The sequence below is a fragment of the Sylvia atricapilla genome, chromosome 17 (genome assembly GCF_009819655.1).
Source record: "Sylvia atricapilla isolate bSylAtr1 chromosome 17, bSylAtr1.pri, whole genome shotgun sequence".
Classification (NCBI taxonomy): Eukaryota; Metazoa; Chordata; class Aves; order Passeriformes; family Sylviidae; genus Sylvia; species Sylvia atricapilla.
In genome coordinates this window covers 1,498,819-1,515,099 of record NC_089156.1, presented here as the reverse complement: position 1 = coordinate 1,515,099, position 16,281 = coordinate 1,498,819, and the positions used below count along the sequence as shown (strand labels likewise).

Genomic DNA, 16,281 nt, shown 5'->3' with positions numbered 1-16,281 from the left:
CCGGGAGACACCGGAGCGTCTGGCCAGAGCTGGTCCCCGCGGGTGGGCTGCGGGGTGTTTTCGGGTTTGGTGTTTTAAGCAGGGCTGAGGGGGTGGGGTGGGCTTTCTTTCGGCAGAGGGATGCCAGTGGGATGCCCACGGGAATTTTAGGGAGGCTGGAGGCAGCCGGTGAGGGATGTGGAGGGTGACCTGATTTCCCACGTGGCCTCCAGTGACAGGAATTCAACTGGTGTGTCACCTGCACCGCCTGCATCCTGACATTAATCCAGAGGAGCTTTTTCCAGCACAGGGCAGGGGCTTACACAGGGGATGTGGAGGGATGGATGTGCAGGGATGGGATGTGCAGGGATGGGATGGGATGGATGTACTTCAGGTGAAGCCAGGGATGGATCCAGCATGGATCCACCCCGGCGCTGAGGTTCCTGTTCCTCCCAGGGGCACTGCACAAAGCACTGCACACTCCCAGCCTTGCACGCTCCGAGGTTTGCACACCTGCAGTGTTGCCTCTCACACTCCCAGCCCGGTGCCACCTCCCTGCCTGCCCTCCCTGGCACATCCCAGACCGTCTCTCTTCTGTCAAAGGAAGTTTCACCCTGTTTTTTTCCCTTTTTAGCAAACTGAACTCAACAGGAGCTGCGGGTGTGGGTTGGTGTGAGCTGCCTTTGCTCAAGGAAAAGAAACCTTCAAAAAGCCTTTGCCGTGTACCTCTCCCAGCCCCTTCCTGAGCCGTGGGTTCCTGAGGAAGGAAATCGGGGATTGGGCCAATCCCAGGCAGCACCTGAGTGCTTTGGCAGCAGGTCTTCACTTTGGGCTTCCCAAAGTCTTCTCAACTCACATTATTGCACTTCCAAACCATTACTCTCAAAAATAAAATGTCGAGAGCTGGAGATGAAAGGGACAGAGGGGAAATGATGACGTGTGGGTGGAAAGTCTGGGGCCAGCAGCCCTGGAGGGGGTCAGGTGCTGGTTCAGAGCCCACACAAAGCACACACACCTTTGGCCGGCAAATCCTTCAGGAAAAGAGCTTGGGATGGGCAGCGGGGAAACTGAGGCAGGGATGGTTCTGGCCTGACTGTGGGCTGCTGTGGCCTGCCCACAGCCGTGGGCTGCTGCCCCATTCCAAGTGTCCCCCTGCACCCCGGGGTGCTGCCTGGCCCTGGGGGGCAAGGGAGGGGGTCGCTGTGGGGACAGGGGGACACTGGCCAAGCCCCGGGCAGGGCGGGGGGCTCCTGCTCATGTTGGGGGACGTGTGTACGAGGGAGGGGTGTGGGCACGAGGGCACAGTGTGGCGCCTGGCCACGGGCCACCACAAGGATGGGCTGGAGCTGGGGGGATCAGGGGACCCCAGGGTTGTGGGTGGCTCTGTGGGGTCACCCTCTGCCCACCCACATCGGGACACCCCGGCCCTGCCCGCAGGCACCTCGGGGTGCTCAGGGCACCCACTGGCCCGGACAGGTGAGGAGGGAAAACGTTCCCAGGGGTCACAGCCAGCTGCATCCTGCTGGTTTGGGATGGTGTCTTGAGAACGTGGGGACCTCATTTCCCCTCGGCTGACAGCTGCCAGCCTGGCGCTGTCCCCGCCATCCCCATCCATCCCCATCCATCCCCATCCATCCCCGCTGATGGCTGGCACAGCGCCGCCGGCTGGGCCCCTCCACCTTTGTCTTCGAGGGAGAAAAAAAGGGGAGGGAAATGAATTTAAGAGGGAGAAGGGAGGGGAGAGGCAGCCTGGATGGGGATGGGCACCCGGGGCCACCCTGCTCCCCACAGAGACCTGGCAAGCTCCGAGTGTTTTGCCGGGTTAATCAGGGATTTATTGTGCAGGGAAGCCGCAGCTGCAGAGCCGGAACCCCTGGCTGGGACCGGAGCTGCCTGCTCAGCCCTGGGAAGGGATAATGGATGGATCTTGTGGAATCAAGGGGATGTGGAGCTGCTCCAGCTCCAGCGAGCAGAGAGCGAATCCCTGGAGCTCAGTGCGGGGTTTGGGGTGAGGTGAGATGGGTGTGGGCCCTGCTGTCATCCCTGCCCTGGGGTCAGACCCAGAGCAGGAGCCCTGGAGTCCCACTGCCGTCACCTTCTGCTCGGCCACAGGAACCCTGGGCGTTGTCACAGCCCCGCGGGGATGCGCCTGCTGTCCCTCTCTGGCCATCCTGGCACTGGGAACCGCCGGATTCTGGCATCACTGGGCATCCCACTGCAACAGGTCACAGCATCCTGGAGACATGGAGCTGATGTCGCTCTGCACCAGCCGCGCGACGGGAGCAGAGCCACGCCCGGTGTCCCGGAGGCAGAATTCCCTGCAGCAGCCATCACCGTTCCTTTCGAAAGCACCAGACCCCTCTCCGGGCTCCGGCACTCCTCCCTGGGCAGGCTGCGCTGTCCAAAAGATTGCTTCTGATGCTGTTAATGAGCTTGAGGGTCTTTGACTGGGATCTTTGGGAGTTGTTTCCTGCTCCATCTCCTGGCAGGAGCAAGTGGAGTCACCGCCGCCCTCAGCATCCCGGGCTGCATCCCCTTGGAGGGGTACTAAGAACAGGCTCATCTCAATCTTTGCCAGTTTTCCATAAAGAAAACCCCTCCTAAGCAGAATTCTTGCCTCCTCCCCTGGCAGAGCTGTTCCCTTCCCTTCAGAACCCGAATTCAGCTGAGCTCTCGGAGCTTTTCCCATTCCCCGTTCCCTCCCCGCCCGCTCAGCCTGGAGCTGTGCCCGGCGCTTCCCCACTGCGGTGGGATTTGCTCCCGGGTGTGCTGGGAGGAGGCTCCCGAGCCCTCCCCAGGGTCTCTCTGTGCGCTGCCCTTGCCGGGTGTCCAGCGAGCACCGGGAGCTGGCAGCCGGCGGCCGGGATCACCTTGTGGCTCGGAACATTGCAGCCATCCCTCTTCTCCCATCAAGCGTTCATTTAGGAAACATTTCACTAAATACCCACCTGACAGCACGGCCCCGGGAGATTGATGCCTCCAGCGCCTTGAGGGCTCGGTGCCAGTGACTTTAAAATGTCACAACGACGCCCCTGGGGCGCTCTAATCCCCTCCCGGTGCCCTGGGGAGTGATTCGAGTGTCTGGCGGATGCTGTGGTGCCAATCCCCATCGCAGACCCCTCAGGCTGCCAGGAGGTCCTCGGGGTGGTCCTGAGGGGTTTGAGAGCACCCAGCACAGGTTTGTACCACCCCCAGCCACAAGGTTTCCTCATCCCTGTCAGCTTTCCCCTGGTTTGGGGCCATCCTCATCCCATTTCCAACCCCATCCCTATCCTGTCTCCATCCCATCCCTCCCCACTCCTGTGAGGAGTCCATATCCCATCCTCAGCCCCATTTCATCCCATCCCGTTTCCAACCCCGTGCCCAGCCTCATCCCATCTCTTTGCCTGTCCCTATGCCATCCCCATCCCAATCCTCATCCCCATCTCATTCCATTCCATCCTCACCCCAATCCTCATCTTCCTCTCATTCTTATCTTCATCCCATCCTCATCCTCATCCCCATCTCATGCCATCCTATCCCACCTCATCCCCAACCCAAGCCAGGTCCCGCTTCATCCCAATCCCATCCCACCCCATCCCTCGGCTGGGCAGAGGGCAGGGGGGAGCCAGGAGCGCCCCTCAGCGCTGCCACGGGAGGGGTAAGCAAGGAGCAGATTAATTAAAGCTCAGTCAGTCCCATCCGTGTCCCAGAGCCACTTCAGTCCTTTTCCTTTCCGTCCCCTCAAATTCCTGAAAGAAACAAGGTCGTTGATGTCGGGATGTGAACCCAGAGCGAGGGCCCTTGACAGCGAGATCGCTCTGAAGCTGCGAATAAACCGCGGAACACAAGGCCTGAATCGAGCTTCTCCAGCCTCGTCAGTGGGATCAGCTAATTAGGAAAACACTTGGGAGTGTTGGGAAGGTGCTGCTGCCTCCAGGGGACGAAGGGGCTGAGGGGAGAGGTGGCACTGAGCTGCCGGCGAGGCTGACCCGAGCCCCGGGTGAGATAAAGGCGAGTTGTGGAGAGGAGCATTCCCAACATGCCGGCGGCTGTGGCTGGGATTTGAGCTGAAATCCCCGGGACGCCGCCGCCTCCACCCCATCGTCTTCGGGCTGAGCTCTGAGGAAACCCCAGAGCTTCTCCCCACACAATCAGCGGGGGGATTCAGCACAGGGGCTGCGGGGCAGAGCAGAGGGCTCGTCCCAGCCTTCATCCCGTGAGGAAGAGAGCGGTGATGCTGAGCTGGGCTCCGGGAGAGCAGGGGGACCGCTCCAGGATCCGCGATGAACAAAAACCCAGTCAGGGCTTCAAAGGCAATTAAGCCACTTAATTTTGCTCCCCCCGCCCTGTGCTGCCTGCCCACCCCATCCCCGGGACCACCGGCGGCCCCATCCCCGGGGAAGAGGCTCCAACATCCCTGCGGCTGCACACGGAGCTCCGCTGGGGATTTGAGGGGAAAAGCCCAGAAATTGGCCCTGTTATTCCTGCTGGGATTTGAGTGGTGACAAATTAATGAGTTTCCACCCCAGGGCCTCTGGAGAATTAATTGGGAGGGAACTTCGTTAACATCGAGGAGCAAATTGATCTGTTAAAAAAAAAAATAGAATAAAGGGGTTGAGGGGGGAGGAGATTTTCAATCAAAAGCTTTGCTTTTCTGGGGGTTGTTTCTCCCAAAAAGCCACTTGTTATTATCAGCACATCCCCCTTCGGGTGCTGGGATCGCAGCCGCAGTATCAGACACTGGTCACTCCCTGTGGGGCACAGATCCCTGTGCCTTAACCCCATCCCGAGCTCCAGGGGAGGAGGGAATTTTAGCAGAGCTGGGAAAACCGCCGAAGCCACGACTCTTGAAAAGGGAGGAAGGACCCTGCCCTGGGAGCTGAGACCCCAAAACGCCGGGAGTTGCACATCCCTGAAATCCCCTCTCCGGAGCGCGGCCGCGGTGGTTTTCTGCTGCCGGAGAGGGAGATTTCTCCTGACTAAAAAATAGCTTAAAGGGGACCCCAGCTGGTTAAAGCCAACGACGGCTGCAGCGGCAGCGCGGCCCGAGGCAGCGCCGGGCTCGGGGCAGTCGGGGCCGGGTCCTGGCTCCATCCCCGGGGGATGGAGGGGTCAGCACACGGGCGGTGGGAGCAGCCCGAAAATCCCCGGCAGCGGTGAATTGGATGAGGCTGAGAACGTGTCAGCGGCACTGCAGGAGGCGAGGGGGGGCTTAGCGAAGCGATTGGAGCAGCAGGAATCCTATTCTAAGAATTTTGGGGGTCTTGGGGCAGTGCCAAGATGGGAGGCACATCTGGAGCCTGTCCAGCTGTGCCTCAGTTTCCCCACGGCTCTGACGCACCCTTGGTGTCTGGTGAGAACCTGGGAAGAGCCAACTGTTCCCCTTTTCTCCCTCCCACCCTGTTCCAGCTCTGGGAGCCGCGTCCCTCCGGCCCCCAGACCCTTCCCTCCCACCACGGCAGCTGCAAATGTGCGGAGCAGGAGCCTTGGCAGCCTCCAGCGCCACTGTCCCCACCTGCAGAGGGGCCACCCAGGCACAGGGGACGCTGAGATCCCCCATCTCCCAGCGGGCCGGGCGCTGCTGGGACAGCCCAGCCCAGGGAAGGTGAACAGCGGGATTTGGGAGGGAAGGTGTGCCCGGTTCGGAGGGCGTTCCTTGCCGTGTGCCTGAGCACAGGGATGTCACAGGGACACGGATGCCGTGGGGACACGGCGCGGTGGGGACCTGCCCTGGCACAGGAGCCCAGCTGTGATTAACCAACGTCCAAGGGAGAAATAAGGTGAAAATGTGACCGAGGTTGGGGGCAAACAGGGGATGACAGGGAAAGGTGACAGGGATGGAGGGCTTCGCTCCTGGCCCCGTTCCTGCCTCTTCCATGGCTCGTTTTTTCCCTGCTGTTGGAGCAGGAGGTTTGGCCCTGTCACCCCGCAGAAGCCCGGGGACCCCGGAGTGATGGCTGGCCCAGGGTGGGACGTAGAGGGCCTTTGGGGTGGTGGCAGCCCGGGCTGCGAGTGAGGGGACACCGGGGTGACAACTGCCCAGGCATGGGATGCCATGTGCAGGGACCTGGGGGTGACCACTGTCTGTCTGGGTTTGGGGTGCCACATGCGGGTCATGGCCTCTTGGGATGGTGACAATCCCAGAAACCCGCAGGAACCCTGGTGGCTGCCCCACGAACAGGGCGCCACGTGCAGGGACCCGGAGGTGGTGGCAGCCAGAGGTGTCGCGCTCAGGGACCTCGGGGTGACAACTCCCCGGGCACGGGGTGCTGCGTGTGGAGACCCCGGGGTGACACCTACCGGGACAGGGGGGGGCACAGGAAGGCCCAGCCCCGCCTGCCGACCCCCGGTGTCCCCCCCGAGCACCCCCCGCGGTACCAGCATCTCCCACTCCCCGTCCCTGCGGCCCGGGACGCTCCGCCGTCACTGCCGCACTGCCCCCCCTCGCCGCCCCCCGGGGGGAGGCCCCACCTCCCCCCCGCCCCCAGCCCCATTTCCCGGGCGGGACCGTTCAAAACCCGCCCGGCGCCGCCGCTGCCCGGATTCCGCCGCCGCTTCCCGGGGCCGGGGCCGAGGATGCTCCGGCTGCCGGCGGCGGCGGGGGGGCGGCGGGTGCGCGGCGGGGGCTGAACCGGCGGCGGCGGCGAGCCCCGGCCTGCCCGGGACACTTGGCGGGGAGGAAGAAGAGGAGGAGGAGGAGGGAGGAGGAAGACGAAGAGGCCGCCTTCAGCCTCGGCCCCGCCATGCCGGGCCCCACGGGGAGCGTGGCCCGGCGGCAGCGGCTCCCCGGGGGGCTGTGAGCGGCCCGGCGCCGGCCGAAGGGGGGCCCCGCGCGGAGGTGGGGGGGCTCCGGGCGCAGGGAGGGGGGCCCGAGCGGCATGGCCAGCCCCGTCCCCCCCGCCGCCGCCGCCGCCGCTTCCAGCGGGATTTAACCGGGGCTTGGATGCTTTCACCTCCCGTCTCCACTTCGGGAGGGCATGTGCGCGGGGGAAGCGGGCCGCCCCCAGCGGAGCCCCCCCGCGCCCTGACTCGGCGGTGAGGGGCTCGGCCGCCAGCCCGTCCCGCCGCCGGCCCCGGAGGACGGGGGAGCGCCCGCCCCGGCCCCCCCTGGCCGGTGGGGACCGGGCGGGGGGCGGCGGGGACCGGCAACTTGTGTTTAGCGTCCGGCGCTACCGGCTGGGGGGAGCTCCCCCTCCACCCGACGAGATTTGGGTTTAAACTTTGGTTTTGGGGAGCCCCGAAGATGCCTTTCCATCCGGTGACGGCGGCGTTGATGTACCGGGGATCTACACCGTCCCAACATCCTCGCCGAGCAGCGCCCCGTGGAGATCCCCGAGGATGAGCTGGAGGGTGAGCGGGTTCGGGGGGCTGCCTGGGGAGCGGGGGGGATGAGGGGAGCATCCCATGGGACCGTGGGGGTGAGGAGGTTTTGGGGACCGGGAAGTCCATCCCGCGGGATGCGGCTGTGGGGTAGCCGGGGTGCGCGTTCCCCGGCGCCGTGGGGAAGCTGAGGGCGAGCGGGATGCGGATGGATGGAGGAGGAGGAGGAGGAGAAGGAGGAGGGGAAGAAGGAAAGCTGAAGCGAGAAGGCGTGCGGGGGTCCCGGGCCCCCGGGTTGTGGCAATATGACACAGCAGGGACCGGCGATAGTGGCGGGGGGCCGCTTTCCCCTCCGCGGCGCGGGGGGGTCACCCCCTCCCCGCTGTCATAATATGACAGTGGCTGGTGGCGCGGGGGACCCGAGGGGTGGCTGTCACCCGTGTCACCCCCCGGGTCACGGCAGCTCCACGCAGTCCCGGTGTCACCGGACTCCGGCCGGGAGGAGCGGCCGGCGGGGCTCTGCCCACCCGTGCCATGAGAGGGGCCGAGCTCAGCTCGCTGCCACCAGAACGGCTTTTTCCACCCCAAAAGTTTGCCGGGGTGGCGGGACGGGCACTGGCGGTGCCCGGCTTTGGGGTGTCCCTAGGGAGCCTGGGGGAAAGGGATGCGGCACCCCCGGCTCCAGAGCCGGCACCGGGGGGGAACTGAGCCACGGGGGTGACCCCCACACTCTGCCTGAGGAGAGCGCCCTTGGCCCAGCATCAAACCGGAGCCCTCGGCATCCTCGTGGGGAAACTGAGGCAGGGCCCCACAGGGCTGGGGATGAGGGGAACCCCAAAATCCATCTGGGAGCCCCGAGCAGGCGCTCACACCGGTGTGCAAGGGCTCTGTGTGTGTGTGTGTGTGTGCAGCTCTGCAGGGCGTGTGTGTGTGCTGACGTGCCTGTCACAGCCTCACTGCAGGGGCTCTGTGTGTGTGCACAGGCATGGCACACCCCTTCACACCGTGCTCTGGGTGTGCTCACACCTCTGTGTCACACCTCTGTGTGTCACACATCTGTGTGCACACGCATGGCCTCGCTGCAGGGTGGCTCCGTGTGCGTGGCTGTGCCACTGTCACTGTGTGCGTGGCTGTGCCAGGCCCAGTGTTTGTGTCACTGCAGCACGTGTGTGTGCCCATGCACAGCCTCGCTGCAGGAGGTGTTTGTGTGAGTGTGCACACGCACAGCGTCACAGCAGGACGGGCTCGTATGCACAGCCCTGCTGCAGAGGGTGTTTGTGTGCCTGGGCACAACTTCAGCATCGCTGCAACCTGGTGGAGTGTGTGTGTGCGTGTGTGTGTGTGTGAGTGTGTGTGTGTGTGCAAACACAAGCACAGCTTTGCTGCAATGGGGTTGTGTTGTTGTGCAGGCACAAGTGCAGCTGTGCATGGTGTTTGTGTGTGTGTGCACAAGTGCAGCGTCGCTGTGACGTGGTTCTGCGTGTCCATGCGTGTGCACACACAAGTGCAGCAAGGAGTGTGGGTGTGCAGGCACGGAGATGGTCACTGCAGGGGAGTTGTGTGTGTGTGAGTGTGTGCACACACACAAATGCAGCTGTGCCAGGCGTTGGTGTGTGCACACGCAGGTGCAGCACCGCTGCATCGTGGTTATGTGCATCCATGTGTGTGCACAAGTGCAGCACCACTGCAAGGGAAGTGTGTGTGTACAGGCACAAGTAGCTCAGTGCAAGGTGTTTGTGTGTTTGTGCACAGGTGCATCTGTGCAAGGTGCCAGTGTGTGCTGCATCCACGCACATGCACATCACTGCAAGGGGCTTGTGATGCACCCGTGTGTGTGTGTGTGTGCATGAGCACACTCACATGAATCACTGCAACGTTTGTGTGTGCAGTCACAGGTACAGCGTCACTGTGACGTGGTTCTGGTTGTGTCCCCATGTGTGCACACGCAGTGTCAGTGCAAGCTCTGTGTGTGTGTGTGTGTGTGTTTGCACACTTGGGCACGTCCCTGCAAGGTGTTGGTGTGTGACACCAGCACGGCATCACCATGAGGAATGTGTGTCTGTGTGTGCACACACCAGTCCAGTGTCACTGCCGGGGGTGTCACCGTGGTGTCTGTGTGTCCATGTGTGTTTGTGTGTCTGTCTGTGTCTGTGTGTCCGTGTGTGCTCACAGCCCTCCATGGTGTCCATGTGCCCACTCCCCGTGTCCCTGCACCGGCTGTTGTCCCGGTTCACCCAGTCCCCGGGGTCCCAGTGTGGTGTCCCCCCCTCCCTCAGCACCCACCTGCAGCAGTGGGGATCGATGGCAGGGCTGGGAGCCCCAGGGGGGACCCCACAAGGTGTCAGACACCCAGGGGCTCCTCCCTGCCCCTGTCCCCCTGGTTTGGTGACACCCTGACACGGCTTCATGCTGGGGCTGAGCTGACCCAGGGTGGAGCTGGGGCAGGGGATGCTCAGTGGGGAGCCAGGACCCCTCTCTGGCCACTGCCAGGAAATGTCCTTGCCTGTCCCTCAGCACCCTGAACCATCTGAGGAGGAGGCACCTTGGAGCTCTTTGGGATGAGCATCCTTGAAGGATGAATTTTGGGGGTGCCTGGAAGTGTAGCGAGGCCCCCAGGAGCACAGAGAGAGAAGCGTGAGGATCTCCCTGCCCAGGCAGGGACACTGGCCGTGGAGAAGCTCAGACTGACGGGCCAAAATCCCACACAACTCCCCCAAAGCACCTTGAAGACATCACCCATGTGACACCATCCAGTCAGGGGATGTTCCCAAGCCCTTGGGACCCAATATGGGGTTTTTTCCCCCAAACCCAAAGCTCACAGCCCATTTCTCCTGCTGGGATCCTCCAGCACAAATCTCCCTGGCAGGTACAGGGAGAAGGAAGAGGCACCAATATCCTGGCCTGGCTTCCCACTCTCCTGCACTACAAATTCCTGGCCCTTCTTTTCCGTCAGCCCGACTCCAGCTTTGCACATCGGGTGGCATCAAAAAGCCAGAAACTGCCCCAGAAAGATGCAGAGTCCTGACTGCAGCAGGAGGTGGGATGGAGTCGATGGACTCAGGCCATGCCTCAATTTCCCTGCAGCGTCTCCCTGGCACCCTGCAGGGATCTTCCCTCACATCCCAGGGGTTCATTTTGAGCCAGAAACCCCCAAACCTCCCATTTCCAGCCTCCTCTGCACTGAACAGGGCAGAACACCGCAGCAATTTCATCAAGAGATGGGATTGTTTTGGTGTGAAGTGTGGCCCAGCTCCAGCACTCACCCCTGGACCCCAGGATGGGGGCACAGACCCAGTCTAAGACCGTGGATGGGGCACAATCCCGCCCACGATCCCGGGCCCCTGGGATGGCGACAGTCCCCAGCTCCCCCTGGAGCCCCAGGAACGCTCCCTGGAAGCCGCAGCACCGTGGGGATGCCCCCAGCCAGCGCCCAGCGGGTGGCACCCCAAGCTCAGGCACATCCAAGGGACGCGTTTTTAGGGCAGAACGCCGCGGTTTCGGCTTGTGGCAGCAGCAAGGGCACGGTGGGTGACGGGAGTGGGAGCAAATATTCGGGGTCTCTCGGGGAGGTCAGACCTTTCTGCGGTGGCTGGGGCTCCACGCTGGGCGGGTGGGGTCCGCTCAGGGGTCTGTGGGTGCTGCAGCGGGAAGCTCAGCCGGCCTCATTCCTGCTCCCCACACAGAGATCCGGGAAGCCTTCAAGGTGTTCGACCCGCGATGGCAACGGGTTCATCTCCAAGCAGGAGCTGGGCACGGCCATGCGCTCGCTGGGGTACATGCCCAACGAGGTGGAGCTGGAGGTCATCATCCAGCGCCTCGACATGGACGGTAGGAGCCCGGGATGGGCACAGGGACGGGACCCGCAGCTGGGAGAAACACACAATTCTCCCGAATTTCCACCCCACACGCTGGACACGACACGGGATGTGGGATGTGGGATGTGGGATGAGCCTGACCCGGGCTCTGCCTGCCACTGCAGCCTCCCGCTCATCCATCATCATCATCATTGCCACTGCAGCTTTGTTGGGGAAGATTTAAGGATCCTGGATGCTTGTGGGATCGCTAAACCAGCTGAGACCGTGCTGCCGAGGCTGGATCCCGTACCCAGGGGTGGATCCTGCACCCTGGGTCGTGTCCTCAACACCCATCACCCTCTGGCACTGGCTGCCGCTGGACCCTGTTCCCACCCCTCCCTCACCCACTGGGACCTGAAAGAGCTCCTTAATTTATTGCTTTTCCTTTCCCCCCACCCCCCCATTTAAAAGCCTTTCCGGCAGCGCTGCCAAGGCGCCGCTCCTCTCATTATTCATCGTTAGTGCTGCCCTGACAGCCCCACGCCAGCGTCCCCCACTGCCAGGGGACATGGCCAGAACGGCCACCGAGCACCCCCAGGGTCACAGCCACCCCCAGGGTCTCGGCCACCACCGGGGTCCCTGCTGGAACTGGGGTCCCTGCTGGAATTCAGAGCTTCACATGACACTGGGTGTTCCCAGGTCCCATGGAAAGTGGGCCCAAATGGCATTGGGGGTCCCCAGATGTTGCTAGGGGTCCCCAGCCAACACTGGGGGTCCCTACATGGCAGTGAGAGTCCCAGCCAGCACTGGGGACCCCAGCCAGTGCTGCCATCCCAGCTGGTGTTGGGGATACTGAACTTTGTTTGAGGTCCCCACCCAGTGCTGGAGTCCCTGGTTGGTTTGGGGGGTCCTCAGACAACATTTGTGGTCCCCAGTTAGGCCTGGGAGACCTCTAGATTGAGGTCCCAGCTGGAATTGGGGTCCAGCTCAAGTTCATGTCCTGGATATTTGGGTTCCCTGGCCAGCACTGGGGTCCCAGATCACATTGTGGGGGGACTGCTTGGTATTAGGGGGTCCCTAGCCCACACTGGGTGTCCCCTGTGTGCACTGGGGCCCTGGCTGGCATTGGAGACCCCATCCAATGTTGGGCATCCTGGCCAAAGCCTGAAGTTCCCTAAATTTGCTGGAGGTTCCCAGCTGATCCTGAGATCTCCAACTGGTTTTGGGGGTCAGTGACCACCCATGGAGCCCCTTCTGGGAGGGGGAGTGTCCCATGTGCCCCCATGCTCAGGCAGGGGGTGCCAGCCACCTCTGTGTCCCACAGGTGACGGGCAGGTGGACTTTGAGGAGTTTGTGACATTACTGGGGCCCAAGCTCTCCACCCTCGGGCATCCCGGAGAAGTTCCACGGCACCGACTTCGACACCGTCTTCTGGAAGGTGAGGACACCCCCAGCCCCCGGGAATGCAGGGACACCCCCAGCCCCCCAGGAATGCAGGGACACCCCCAGCCCCCGGGAATGCAGGGACACCCCCAGCCCCCCAGGAATGTAGGGACACCCCCAGCCCCCTCCCAGGGGCAGCACCCCAGAACCTGCACTGGGAGCACCAGGGAAGGCTCAGGGTCAGAGCCAAGATTGGGATTAGGGATAGGATGAGGGTCAAGGCTGGAATTGGGGTTGGGCTGAGAGCGAAAGTCAGGCTCTGGGTCAAGGATGAGTCTGGGGTTGGTTTAAGAGTCAGAATTAGGTTTAAGATTAGGGTCAAGGTCAGGCTCCAGTTTTTAGGGTCAGGGTCAGCACTGGTTTAAATGTCAGGGTTAGGGCTAGGTTTAGGATCAGGTTTTGGGCTGGAGTCAGGGTTAGGATGAGGGTTGAGATCAGGTTTAATGGTGGGGCCAGGGTCAGGATTTGGGTCAGGAACAGATTCAGGGTCAGGATTGGGGTCAAGGTCAGGACTGAGGTCAGGGTCAGGATCAGGATGAGGTTCAGGATCAGTGTCAGCTCCTGTGCCCCTGTCACAAATGGGCCACATTTGGTGCCAGCACCCTCTGGGTGCCCCACACTCTGCTGGAGGTCACCAGGACACCAGGCTTTTCCCAGACAATTCCAGGGTGATCCACCCAAACCACCACATCCAAGGGTTCTGGGGGACCCCGGAGCCCCCCGTGCTGCCGGCCATGGGGTCACCCCGAGCCCCCCGGTCCCCGGCAGTGTGACATGCAGAAGCTGACGGTGGACGAGCTGAAGCGGCTGCTGTACGACACCTTCTGCGAGCACCTGTCCATGAAGGACATCGAGAACATCATCATGACCGAGGAGGAGAGCCACATGGGCACGGCCGAGGAGTGCCCTGTCGACGTGGAGAGTGAGTGCCGGGCACCGGGAATGCCAAAAGCCGTGGGGATGCCAAACCCCCCCCCCGACAGGGATGCCAAACCATGGGGATAGATAGCACTGGTTACCCTTAGTACAAGGAGAGTGTATTTGGGATTGGGGTAACTCGGTGTCTGTCCCACCCCCAGCCTGCTCCAGCCAGCAGATCCGCCAGACCTGCGTGCGGAAGAGCCTCATCTGCGCCTTCGCCATCGCCTTCATCATCAGCGTGATGCTCATCGCCGCCAACCAGGTGCTGCGCAGCGGGATGAAGTAACGGGGTGCCCCCGCCGCCGGGGGACCCGCAGCGACAGCGAGGAGGAGACACCTATAAATATCTATAAATATCTCTATGTACATCCATCCGTGGCCCAGAGACGTGACCCCCCCCGGGAGGGGGGCGGCCGAGGGGACAGAGCCGCGCCGGGGCCCCGCCGTGCCGGGCGCTGCCGTCGCTGCTGTTGGCAGAGCACGGAGACTTTGGTACCGACACCGACACACCGACCCACCCCTCGCCAGACCAAAACCGACCCGTGAGTGCATGTGACGTGCATGGAGCCCCGTGAGCCCCTTCCCCGCGCCGGGCCGGCGGCCCCTCCCGCGGCGGATCCTGCCGGATTCTCCGATCTAGCGTTTAGAGCTCATATTTAGGATAAACCAAATCATCCCCTAAGCAATACACGCGCCTGAGATGGTTCCTAGAGCCGGGAGCGTTTGCATGGACTTGGCTGCCAAGGGCTGGATTCCACCCCCCCCCAAAGCCCCTCCCTGTCGCCCCCGTGCCGTGCCTCGGTTTCCCCACCTGCCCGCTGCGGGGACATTCCTGACCTCCTGCTTGATGCACTTTGAGCCGACCCCCCTTGGGAAGAGCCGGAGCGACCCCGAGGCCGGGGAGCCCCGCACTCCCCGGAACCCCCCAGCCTGTATGTAGCACCCACCTGGGCACGGACTGGTTCGGGTTTGGGGCCGTTTCTCATTCTTTGGAGTTTTTGGGGGTTTTGGGGTGGTGTTTTTTGTTTTCGTTTTTTGTTTTTGTTTTTGTTCTTCCTGGTTGGTTGTTTCTGATCTGAAATAAAACTGGGATTTCTGAAGTGCTCTGGACTCGGGGGCTCCTGGAGATGCTGGGGTGGAGCATGATGGGGTGGGGCCTTGGGAGCACCCGTGGGTGCTGCTGAGTCCTCCTGAAATGGGAGGTGGTTGGGGGGCTCTGACCCCCAGGACTGGGGGGGCTGGAGCATCCCTAAACTTTGGGGTAGCAGGACCTGGCTCCTTCCCAGAAGTTCCCACGTCCTGCTGTGGATGCTGCTATAGGTCCTGACTTTTCCCATGGATCCCAGTGATTTTATCCCCCTCTCCACATCTTGTGCCCTGATATTTTATGGTGGGACTGATGAATTTTTCACTCCCCTTTGCCTTGATGCGGAGGATGCTCAGCCCAAGCCCCTTCCCAGAAGTGGTTTCACCTGGACTTACAGTAATTCCAGCAGGACCCAGGATCTGTCCGGGGCACTCAGAGAGGCTCCACAGTCACAATTCCTGGGCCAAGCTGGGGATCCTGCCCCAAGTCTGGTGGCAGGGAGCACCCTGTTACTCCTGATTTACACCACTGGGGTCTGGCCCTGGTGTGAGCCCCCCAGGCTGAGGGAGATACCAGGAGTCTCACAGCCTCTTATCTGTGTGCTGTGAGAGCCCATTCCCACCTTATGGATCGCCCTCCCCGAGCCCCCAGCGATGCATTTTTAATGGTAAAGTGATTAAAGGAATAAATAAAAACAGGGGAAGTGCTTGGGGCTGGGAGAGAATCAGGCAAAGCTGCTGCTCCCCCATTATGGGGCATTTCCCACTGGGATTGGGGCTGGAGGAGCCCATCCCAGGACACTGGGGCTGGGACATTCCCACCTTCACCTCCCTGGCTGATCCCACGGGGAAAACGCATTTCCTAGCATGGGAATTCCCACCCTGCAGCACCACGGACGGGACACCCCATTTGTGGGATGCCAGGAGGAATTGGTGGCATTTTATTGATTTGGAGTTTGGGTGGGGCCTTTTTTTGATCTCTTTTAATTTATCAAACAAATTGAAGCGAACGTCCAAATGAGCAATGGGAATGGGAAGTGCTCCACGGCAATGAAATCATTCCGGCTGCCTCGCAAAGTGCGGGAGGCTCCGCATCCGTAATGAAATTTCATCCATCTCCCCGCAGAAAGTTTGGAATTTTTATGGACTGGCATTTCCAAAGGAGCCACGTGGCCTCGGAGACATGTGTGTAGATATATATATTTATTTTTAACCAGGTCTATTATAGACACTGTGAATAAACATAAGAGAAGGAATAAAAAAAAAAAAAAAATAAAAACCAACAAAAAACCCGAACCGAGGACAATTTAATTTGCCAGAAAATACAATAATGTAAAAGAAAAAAAAATAGATAAAAGGAATAACGCCATCCCCCAAGCTCAGCGTTTCAAAGATGCTCAATTAATTTTAATGGGAATGGGCAGAACGGATTTCTTGGGGCAGGTTTGGAATGGCAGCTCCCGGTGCCGGAGCAGGCGGGATGCAGGAGCGGGGTCCCAGCCGTGTCCCTGCTCTGCCGCAGCGGCGACGGCTCACTGCGGCTGCTGCAACAGAGATGCTCCGGGATAATTCAATTAAGGGACCGCCAGGAAAGAGAAAAACAAAGGGAATGTGCCGGGAGGTGGGGGCTGCCGCGGGTGAGGGGAGGTGGGAGGGAGCAGGACTCTGCACGGGTTCTCTGGACATGGGGACAATGTAGCAAAAGTGGCAGCGAACCCAGTGGGGGTTGCAGGGCTGCGATTCCAGAGCTCTGGGA

The 16,281-nt window shown here is 61.6% G+C and overlaps 1 protein-coding gene across 1 annotated transcript; it reads left to right on the top strand.

The window, feature by feature from the left end:
- The first annotated feature begins 7,023 nt into the window (after positions 1-7,023).
- CABP7 (calcium binding protein 7) lies at positions 7,024-14,543 on the top strand. Its single transcript, XM_066331075.1, is given in 8 exon segments — positions 7,024-7,254; positions 7,256-7,311; positions 10,965-10,993; positions 10,995-11,109; positions 12,400-12,458; positions 12,460-12,513; positions 13,287-13,440; positions 13,598-14,543. Coding segments are annotated over 8 exon segments (645 nt in total). The 5' UTR covers positions 7,024-7,204; the 3' UTR covers positions 13,726-14,543.
- The last annotated feature ends 1,738 nt before the right edge of the window (positions 14,544-16,281 follow it).